This window comes from Mustela lutreola, chromosome 11, assembly GCF_030435805.1.
Source record: "Mustela lutreola isolate mMusLut2 chromosome 11, mMusLut2.pri, whole genome shotgun sequence".
Lineage (NCBI taxonomy): Eukaryota > Metazoa > Chordata > Mammalia > Carnivora > Mustelidae > Mustela > Mustela lutreola.
In genome coordinates, this window is record NC_081300.1 from 66149551 (window position 1) to 66160611 (window position 11061).

The 11061-nt window shown below is 47.8% G+C and overlaps 1 gene segment (V, D, J or C); it reads right to left on the minus strand.

The window, feature by feature from the left end:
- Positions 1-8088: 8088 nt before the first annotated feature.
- Positions 8089-8893, minus strand: LOC131811747 (immunoglobulin lambda variable 3-25-like). The segment is given in 2 exon segments: positions 8089-8588; positions 8742-8893. Coding segments are annotated over 2 exon segments (546 nt in total).
- Positions 8894-11061: the final 2168 nt, after the last annotated feature.

Below are 11061 nucleotides of genomic sequence, written 5' to 3' on the forward strand. Positions count from 1 at the left end.
TTTGGTCATTGGGATTCCCACCAAAAATCACCTTTCTTGTTCATTAGGTCAATGAGTAAATTGCGGATGGAAGAGTCCAATGGCATGTGCCATGCTTTTGTGAGGAGAAAATGGTTTTCTCCTCACAACCCCTTTGAAGATATCTCTCTGACACAGTCAGGGTGGAAATAGGGGAAGCTTATACTTTTCCTTCTTAATAATTCCTCCTCTGTCATTTGGACCTCATGCAGTTGCTCTACAAATCAATTTTAAAACTGTTAAGTGAGGGGCGCCTGGGTGGCTCAGTGGTTAAGCCGCTGCCTTCGGCTCAGGTCATGATCTCAGGGTCCTGGGATCGAGTCCCGCATCGGGCTCTCTGCTCAGCAGGGAACCTGCTTCCTCCTCTCTCTCTCTCTGCCTGCCTCTCTGCCTACTTGTGATTTCTCTCTGTCAAATAAATAAATAAAATCTTTAAAAAAAAAAAAAACAAAAAACAAAAAAACTGTTAAGTGAAAGATTCATGGAGAGAAATTCAACTTATGATACAATTTTATTCACATCTTGGAAAAGGTCTCTCCCCTTCAAGCTACAGGTGAAGCCCAAATGCAGCTGTGGCCTCCACACTGGGTGGGTGTGAGTCCACATAGGTCAGGTCTCAACTGAGGGTCAGATCTTTCTGGTGCAGGTTGATTTGGGACAGTGGGAGGAAGTCCACTGTTGACCCCAAGGTGGTGTCTGCACTTCCTCCACAGTTTCATAAAATTTGAGGGATGGGTCTGGGGCGCAGGGGACTGGTTCCTTCTTCACAAAGCCTCAGGCAGCCCTTCTGTATGTGGGGACAACTCATTCAGGAAACCAGATACAGAGACCCTGGGTCCCACCTAGTCTGTCCGTATCCAAGTAGAAGAGGAATTTCTTCAGGACTGTGCTGTCTGAGACAGCTGTCTACCATCCTGAGTGACACGTGATCACATCTAGGGCCCACTTGATGTATAATGGCATCCTAAATCTGTATTATCTATTGTGAAAACTGCCTAGAGTGCCTGTAGTCAGAAAGTCCTCTACTCTGCTATTGTTCTGTAGGGTAAACACAGATATGAGGACAGAGGACCTCTGGGAGCCCCTTACCCTTCAGGAGCCAGGCCAGGACCAGGGAGAACACCTGATCCAAAGGCCCGAGTAGACTTTGCTCAGAGGGCAGGTGAGAGTGAGAGCCAGGCCTTGGAGGAATGTCCCAATGCACATCCATCTCTGTCACTGTGAGTCACTGCCAGGCACTCTCACTGGGACAATTCATGATGCAGCAATGGGCAGCCTTGTCCTGGCCCTTGTGGTCCTGGTCATGCTCTGGTGAGCCATGCCCTTAAGTTGCATTCTCAGAATCAGACCTGGTTGGTCACTCACATCTGTATATATAACCAGCTCAGGGACTTGACTTGGCTTCTCCTGTTACTAAGATTCAAGTTCTTGACTGAGCTTATCTCCAGAGCAGGGGATCCTGGGTCTGCCCAGGACCATTGACATAGATGGAGGCAGTCTCAGGTCAGGAAAGTCTCAGAACTTATGAGAGAGGAGCAGAGGGTATCCTGGAAGAAGACAGGGAGGCTGAGTCAGAAGTGACTGGCCTAGTTCTGAGGGGGAGGGATCAATGTGGACACAGTGAGTACAGGGCCCTGACTCCATAGACCCTGCGTGGTAAGGAGCAGGGCACCTGTGCCTCACACTGTGCCTCCCTGTGGGGCCTCTCACCTGTGCTGGGTGCAGCAGGGAAGCAGGAGGAAGCCACTCACAGTGTGGTCCTAGGAGGACCAGCCCCACAGGCTCATGTATGTGCAGATGCCTGGGCCTCATCCAGAGCTGCATCTGCATCTTGGGGAGCCTACTGTGCTCTGGGGACTGTGTGTTCACTGAGCTTCCCAGGGCAGGGGTCTAGGCCACTGTGGAAATTCTCACTACCTCTCCTTATCTTTCCAAGCCCTACTAGGCCATCTGGGGTTTAACTGTCCCATTCTGGTCACTAGGCTAGAATTTAGACATTGCAATGATGTGGAAAAATGGTTTAAAAATAGATTTTTTTTTTTTTACCAGCCACATGGGGTGTGCCCTGTGGGATATTGGTCACACTGCTCTGGTGGTTGAGAGGGCACCATAGTCCCATATACCATATACTCCTGGCAATGAATTGCCAGGAACTGTAGGGAACACTAGCTAGGGGAAGCCTGATGTCTATCATGGGGCAACTGGGTATCTATATACCCCTGGGGTAAGCAGGTGTGTGCATGGACTCAGTTGATCCTCTATTACTCCCTGGAACTGCGATTACAGTCATAAATTCACCACAACCCAATGCAGCACCTCTGACAATGGACACACCTTCCAGAATGACGTTTTGTTGGTGTACCTGGTGAGGATCAGGATAAGCACAGGTTATCCCTGCTGAGGGAGAAGAGGATATGGGGTGGACAGTGAAGAAGGTAATTAGATACCACTCTGTCCTCAGGGTAGTGGCAGAAATGAGGGTGGTAAAAGTAACAAGTGTTTCTTCCTTATGTTGACATAAATAATTTTGGCTACATATTAATTATATGTTCCTCTTTTGTTCAGCTGTGCCATTCCATTATCATCTATCATTATATGTGTTAACAGTAGCTAACTCTATCTCAATATTGAAGTTTGGGATATCAAATCAGCTGGGACAAAAGTAAAGATCACTAGTGGACAAACACGCATTTTGAATCCTCTTGTGGGGAAAGGGTGAGCATGTTGGTAATTGTTGATTGGATAGCTTCATCACATTAGGTGGAAACATGGCTCCAATTTGATCTTTATTTGGAGATTGGCTTGTGTGGATCTGGCTGAATGTCATGTGGACGAGAGGGAACTGTGGTGGATTTTAAGTGTCAGCATTGACAGGCTGAGCTGTACTTCACAAAATTCCTTTCTGTCTGCATTTCTGGGTAGGGTGAGTATAAAGAGAAATTCTTGGGCACAGTTTGGGGGGTAGAGTTGAGGCATAACCCATTGTGTGTCTCAATTCCATGGTTGTGTATCTTCTGGCCACTTCAGAGTAGGAGACAACTCTCCCAATGTCCATTATTCACCATCAGGGTGGATGTGACTCTCCAAATGTCTGTCAGAATCCAGGTCCCCTAGTGCATCTACATCTCTTCTCATTGTATAAAAATACAAGTAGCAATGTGGTCTGTGTGGGGATTAGACACACTCAATGTGGATTTGTGGGAGAAACCAGAGCTCTCTGTGTATATAGTGGTCTCCTGAGGTCCCTGTGAACCACATAAGTGACATAGGACATCCTGGATTGGGTTCCAAAATGCAGACTCTGTGGGGAAGAAACACATGTGTAAGAAATATAGTAGCATGAGGGAGATCAGACTGGGCAGAAGGAAAAGTGACCCACACAGAGTGAGACATCAGATGAGGCCTCATTCCTGCATCGTGCTTTAAGCTGGGACCTTCCAGGATATCTGTACTGGGGGTAGGACTTTGGCTTCAGGAAATAATTCAACTGAATCTCTGTGAGAAGGGGCATAAACCTAGGGAGGGAGTTTTCTGATCTAAGAGCACTTCCCAGTGAGGAGCACCCCTGTGAGCTCTCAGGACCTCCAGAGAGAAATGGGGACATATGTGTGGGCCCAGAAGAGGGGTGACCACTGTAGGTAATGCAGTGATCTGCTGCACTCAGAATCCACAGCTTCCATGCTGACAGGGCTTTAGGAGATCAACTACTGCCAAACTCTGGACTCCAATCCTGGTCAGTAGGGTGAAGGAGTGGTCTATGACCACCACATAGAAATGCACAGATAATGACCAGTGTATGGATGTTTCTTTCTGTTTGTCCTTCCAACCAGTCCCTCTGTTTCAAACATACTCTGGCCCAGAAAATCTCAAGAGCCCCAAATAAACCCACCCTTAAAGGTATTGCCTGAAGTGTGAGTACCTGGGAGGTCTAGAGATGTTGGATTTGAAGACCTGGGTCAGACCTACTCACTGCTCTGTGCATAGGCCTTATGGGGCTGGAGAAGAGTGTGACACTGATGGGGAAGGGGTTTGTATCACACTTCCATGTCTGCCTGTGTCACTGTGAGCATCAGCACTGCTGTCCCACATCTGACAGTAATAGTCAGCCTCATCCTCAGCCTGGACCCAGCTGATGGGCACATTGGCTGTGTTCCCTGAGTTGGTGCCTGAGAATCACTCAGGGATCCCTGAGGATCCCATCTGTTGCTATGATAGATAATCAGTAAAGGAGGCTGGCCTTGCTGCTGCTGGTACCAGTAAACGTGTTTACTTCCAATGTTGTTTCCCCCACAGGTGACCTGGGCCATCTGTCCCAGGGCCACTGACACAGATGGGGGCTGAGTCAGCATGTAGGAGGCCATAGAGCCTACAAGAAAGAAAAGGAGCATTAGGTTTCCAGATTTGGGTCTCATCCCCAGAACACCACTATATGCCTGGATTGAGCTCCAGGGATACCCCGTGCCCTGTTTCCACCCTCCCAGCATTTCAGCTGCTGAAGCCCATAGATCTGGCTGGTAAATGGATTCTTTGCCAAAAGGAGTTCATCCTCAATTTTCACTGCATATGTTAGAGCCAGTGAGTACGTGGAGGGATGATACCCTTCCATTCTCTTATCCTGCAGCATGGTCAGAGCCATCCTTCCCCCAAGAAGCTGCTGCCTGCTGAGTTCAGATCAGGGCCTGAATTGCCACAGATATCGGTAGCTGAAGAGTGCCTGAGCCTGGGTGTAGCACCTGTGCAGTGAGCAAAGGAGGAGAGGGGTCCAGGTCATGGTGGAGAGGACCCTATTCTGCTCCCCAAGTCCTGTGGCTGGGCTGGCTTCACCCCAGGTGGCTATTATCCCATTGCTGGAGGGACAGGATGGTCATGCAAATGACTTGGGACTCAGGGGCTGCTGGTGAGGAGCCTTGTGTTTTCAGAGAAGGGTTCAGCCCCAAGAGACAGAGAGAGAGGAGGGCCAGCCTTCCAGATCCACCATTAGCTAGACCTGTGCTAGAGACAGAGGCAAATTCACCAGGACACAGACATGAGAGTCCCCAAGTAAGAATTTTACATCAGTCAAAGGTGATAGTGTAGAAAACCTGCACTTTTTCTTTTATCTCTCAGGTTCTGGTGAACAACCCTCCCTGTTAGAACTCCTGATAACCAGATGCTCCCCTGGCCAGGTGGCTTGGCCAGGTGATCTCTGCTGCCCCCTAGTGACTGGTCTCCTCGAGGTGCAGGGAGGCCCTTTGTCTAGGTGGAGATTCAGAACTCACGGTTCATATCCTGATACCCTGATCCATGGACTGCTGGCCTCAGGGAATCGTTACTCTGTCCTATGCTCTGTGTAGCCCCTGACACTTTCAAGGCCAGATTTCAGGCAATTTGAGTAGCTATGAAAGGAAGAACAGGCCTAAGTGAGAAGGAGAATGCAAGACCCATCTGAGGTATTACTGCTCCTACCACTGGAGTGATGCATTGTTGTGTGTGTGGTTCTGGGCTGGTAACTCGGGGACACAGGACTCAGGCTCTGTTTCTTAGTGACCCTGGTGTCTGGTGCACCAAAACAGGGCAGTGGTGGCTATAGTTCCAAGGATAGAGACAGGAGAACACTTACCTGGCAAATAATTTATTCAGACCTACATTGGCTTCAGAGACTTTCCATCCTGGGAAATCATTGTGAGGAAGAAAGTTCCTCTCTCAGAGTTGCCATGTTGTGGGTGGGGTGGCATAACGGACACATTTGGTTTGGTGGGACCGTAGACAGTCTCTTTTACCTAGGTCTTGTTTTCTATATTCATTTGAAAGCCAAAGCCATTGTTATTCCCGTGTCCTTCTTGGCCAGGACTAACCTTGTGTTCATTTCTGGCCAGGAGCTATGTCATTCATCTGGTGATCTTTCTGGGAATTTTTGATCTCATGATGTAAAGAAACACGCTAGATATATGGAGTGTCTTTCCTCTTGAACATGGTGTGACAGCTGGAGCTGCAGCAGTCATGTGAGCTCTGTTGTCAGCAAGAATGAAAAATAAAGCTGCACAGCTGAGATGTTGAGACCAAAAGTGAGTAGATTTGGGACCAGGAATTGAGAGTACCTTGGAAAGTAGGCTTCTGCCTCCAGACTTTGTTGGGAGGGAATTTGTCTGTTTCAGCCTATTGATGAAGTTCTAGAACCTAGGTGAGGTTCGGTGGGGTGAGGTCTGGAGCTGATGACCAAGAAAGAATTCTTGAGACATCTTTGGTGCAAAATGGTGGTATATTAAAGCATGGGGACAGGACCCATGGGCAGAAAGAGCTGCTGCCCCTGGGATGTGAGGGTGGCTGATTATATACACAGAAGTTGGGTAGGTGAGGACAAAGACGGGTCTTTAGAAGGGCTATCAGGGTAAAGAGACTGTCAGGATATTGAAGGTCCGGTTTTTATCAAGCCAAGGCTATTTTTCCCTTTAATGAGGCACTCCCATGAAGACAATTGGGAGTTTCCTGGTGGACTGTCTCATTCCTGCCATCAAGCATCCTTGTTAGTGAGCTTTAGGTTTAGAAGAAATTTAACTTTATTTACATTTCCTTCTACCTCGGCCTCCTTCAGTTTTGTTTATGGAGGGGAGGGTGATGTTAGGGCTTGAGGAACTGAGTTGTGTGCCTCTGGAAATTGGGCTATTGATAAGATAACTTCTTTGTCGAAAATCTCTAGGACATTTGTAAACCAAGGGAGACTCCTGCCTTGCAGGATTGTGATGTCTGCAAGTTAACTATTTGTATTTCTTTTAGGGCAGCCAGGGGTGCTATATTACCGAGGGGAGCAGGTGGAGAGGGGGTGCAAGGTGCCAGCTTTTGCTTTGTCCTCAGGCAGCCTTCTGTTCCCTCATCACTATTAGATCTGTACCCTCCCAGATTTACCTAAGTCATGTGCCTTAGTAGCTATAGCTCTTTGTTGTTAAAACAATGTTGTATTAATGGTTTTTTTCTTGTGGCTTTGAAGTCAGTCCTCACCTCCTACCTCATAAGAGTCCCTCCCAGTGACCTGACAGCACTTACTTGCAGGATAAGGATCTCATAACATGGTCCCATCTCCTTCATCACTTCTGCTTTCATTGTCATGTTTTACTTGTTCTTCCAATGTAAATCAAACACATTGCTATGGTTTTTGCTTTAAGCACATGACTGTATTTCTAGGCTTAACCACTAAAACATGTTTTAGGTTTATCCATGCAGTTATGATTTCCCAAGCTTATATAGTTTGTGCAGACTAACTGTGACACTTTCTGTGACACTTTCCTTCTCTCGGAGGGGTGTCCATCACTGTTGCTCATGCTGAGGGTCTGTGGGTGATCAGTTCTGAGAAGTCTGTTTTCTAAGAAAGGTTAATTTCATCTTTACTTCGCAATGATAGTTTTGTCAGTAAAGACCAAAGATGACAGATATTTCCTATTAGAATTTGCAGATGTAGCTTTTTTCTACAGTTCTATAGTTTACATAGTTCATGATGAGAAATGTACTTCCTCCATGATGCTGGTTCTCTGCAGTAAACAAGACTCTCCTCTCTAGTTGTGAGATTTTCTGCATTGTTGTTTTGTTATAATTTCATATGGTGTGTACTGTGCTGTCTCTCATGTTCCCTGTGCCTGAGCTTCATTGAGCTTCTTGGATATATTGGTTCCTGTGTTTCTACAAATTTGAAGCCTTTCTGTAGATTGTTTCTTATCCTATTTTTTTGATTCACCCTCAGTTTCATACCGTCCCTCCCTGAAGCTTCTACACTTGCACCCTGTCTGGGTGGCGTAAGGTATCCTCCAGGCATTTAGCCTTCATTAATTTAATCAGGCATTTTACTGTGTGTTTCATTTTGAACACTTTACATTGCTTTTTCATCAAATTCTGTGATCTCTTCTTTTGCAGCATCATACCTGCTGTTAGTCTATCCCCTGTATTTTTAAATTTCATACATACTCATTTAGAGATGTTTTTAAAAGAAAGGTTCTTTTAAAAATGTCTTCCTTTTCTGCTTCTCAGATGTGTAGTCATTCCTCCACACACAGTCCTTGGGAAACTAATAATTCTAGTAGTTCTTATAGTTCTAATAATTGATTACAAGTTCCATGCTGATCTGCCCTGTGCAGTCTGCCTGGAGGACTGGGCGGAAGGGGGCAAACTAGGGACCTCAGACCCGGGACCTGGGCCAGACGTGCTCACTGCTCTGGGCATTGGTCTCCTGGGGCTGAGAGGAGAGGGTGACACAGGTGGGGAAGGGGTTTCTGTCTCACTTCCCCATGTGCATGTGTCACCGTGAGCTTTACTACTGATGTCAAAGGACTGACAGTAATAGTCAGCCTCGTCCTCAGCCTGTGCGCTGCTGATGGTCAGGGTGGCCGTGCTCCCCGACTTGGAGCCAGAGAATCGCTCTGGGATCCCTGAGGGCCTCTCCTTATCACCATAAATGATTGTCAAAGGGGCTTGGCCTGGCTTCTGCTGGTACCAGTGTACATACAAATACTCTAACTCCCCTCCAGTGCAGGTGACTGTAGCCGTCTGACCCAGGGCAACTGACACTGAGGGAGGCTGAGTCAGTTCACTGGAGGTCACAGAGCCTGAAAAGACAGAAGAGGAGAGGTTGAAATGAGGTCCAGGGGCTCATCCCAGGGTCCCAATACTGAGGCCGTGCTGTGTCTGAGCTCGGGTTTGGCCCAGGCTCAATTCAGGTCCCGTGCAGCCGAAAGTATGGGCAGGACTGGGAACAGCACCTGTACAGAGAGTGAGGATGAGAAGTGACAGAGGAGTCCAGGCCATGGTGCATGTGCTCAGTGCTCTGTCTTCTGAGAATCACAGCTGGGCCAGGCTCACTCTATCCTCTCTTATTTCTTTCCAGGACCTTGGGTGTGTGATTGTTAGTAGTTATGCAAATTTCTTCCTCTCTGGGATTGCACGTACATAAAAACCACTTGTGAGCTCAGACCAGGTGACTGAAGAGGAAGAGAGGAACACTCAGCTTCCTCTAAGCAACTCTCAGGTCAGAAAATGAGCCTTGGTCTCCAAATTTAGTATCACAGTCACAATTCTGGGGTTTGAACACAACCACTGTCCCTACACATTCTGTCTGAGGACTTTTGGTGCTGGTTCATGGCCTTCCAGAATCCTGGCTATGTGGTTGGGCTGGGGTCTCTGAGAGAGTCAGACAACACGTGATTCAGGGAAAGGTGGTTCTGTGACCTCACTACCTTCCCGCCCCCTCCTTCAGGTTCCCTCTGAGTCCCCCAAAAACACTGTGGTACCACCCTTGGCATGTCAACAGAATAGGAAACTCTCTTTTTCTGAGGTTCATTCATCATCTTGTAAGTGCAAGTTTACTTTGCCCAATAACCACCTGCTTTTGGAAATTTATCATGATTTGGAGTCTATTTACACATGGTGCTCTTCTCTCTATGACAGCCCCCATCCCCCAGCAGACCAGCAACTGGCATTGTCAGCCATTTGTTCCCTTTTAGTTTTTTCAACAACGTTTCATGGGAACATATGAAAATGGCCTGAATCGATGAGAAACAATTTCAAGGTCTGTGGTCCTGTGAGGATTCACATGATTGCACGTTCCCATATGTGTGAGCTCCAGGGCCTGGGCCACAGACCCTGAAGCCAAGAGAATCACGTCACTCTGGAGACAGTCTCACTAGGAGGCTGCATATGTTTCTTCTAGGGACCAGGGTCCCCGAGTGCTCTGCCTTCTGCCCCCTGAGATGCTCTTGAACAAAAGTGTTGCAGCCACAGCTCTGAGTTGGGGTGGAGGTGGGGAAGGAGAGGTAGACTGTGAGTCATAGGGTGTCTCTGGATGTGCCCAGCACAGAAGAGTCAGTCTCTGGAGACAGTGGTGGACAGTGAGGGGACCTGAATTTCCCAGGTGAGGTGCTCACTCTGTCAGGAGTCTCATCAGTGTTCTGGTTGACACCGTATGTCTGACCCTCAGAACATGGTCCTTGTAGCCTGGGCAGTTAGGGTGGATCATCCTGAATGTCTCTGAGGAATGAACCTCAGACAACCTGTTGACCGCAATACCTGGTGTCCCTGTGAGGCTCCCTCTGGGCAGCCCCAGCTTCTGTCCTGCAGCTCCTGATGAGGTTCTGCTGCCCCCTGCTGGTGGACGGGGACTTGGACCAGGAGCTTCCCTCCTGTAGGTCTCTCTGCAGCACCTGTCACCTGAGAAAGAGTGTGGACAAGGGTTTCCAGCCACCCACAGGCAACTGCCCCACTGCCCTGCCCAGCCCAGCCCAGCACAGACAGGTCAGATACATGGTGCAGGTGACAGGACAGGTGCGATTCCTGTAGTTGTCCCAGGGTTGAAATGCCCTGTCCTAGCCTGTGGTCTTGTTATAAGAATGAGAAGGAAGGTACAGTGTAGTGCATTTGAAAAGGGCCAGTGTCCAAACAAACCTGTGTGATGTCCCATAGCCACCGGGTTCCTGTGTATTTAGAAATCAGAATCTATGCTTCCTGCGTCCCTATCCGTGTAGTTGGAACATGGAAGCGACAGGTGGTGCTTCTGGTGCTAAGTCAGTTGAGCAGGGAAATAGTTAATTTTATTGTTATTACTGCTGTTTTTATTACTTTTTTATATCCAGCCCTCATCTCCTGAAGTTTGGTGTGGGAGGATTTGTAGAATATCCTAGTCTGTGGCTTGGCGATGTTGGCAAACTGATCCTTCAGACCTGGATCCAATCCCACTTGTTGTAGGTACAGTGTAGCTGAAAACTTGTCCTTGTGCACCCGCAGAAGCATACTGGAGACTACAACACCACGAACCCACTGAGATATTCTCATTAAAGAGACACTTCAGTGTTTTGTATCATTTAATTTGAAATGACATATTTCCTTCTTGAGTATGAGCTTCCCCATTTCACAGCAAGTAAAGCAGAAGCCCAGAGACCAAGGAAAAGCAGAAGAAGATAGGGGGAGTTTGGAAATGCAACTCAGGTGTCTGAGATTTAGACCTGGAGCCTCTGGGGCAGAACTTGACTAGGGTGGAAGAAGGAGAGTGTACATCTGGGCTTGTTTGCCCAGACCAGTAGCCATCCC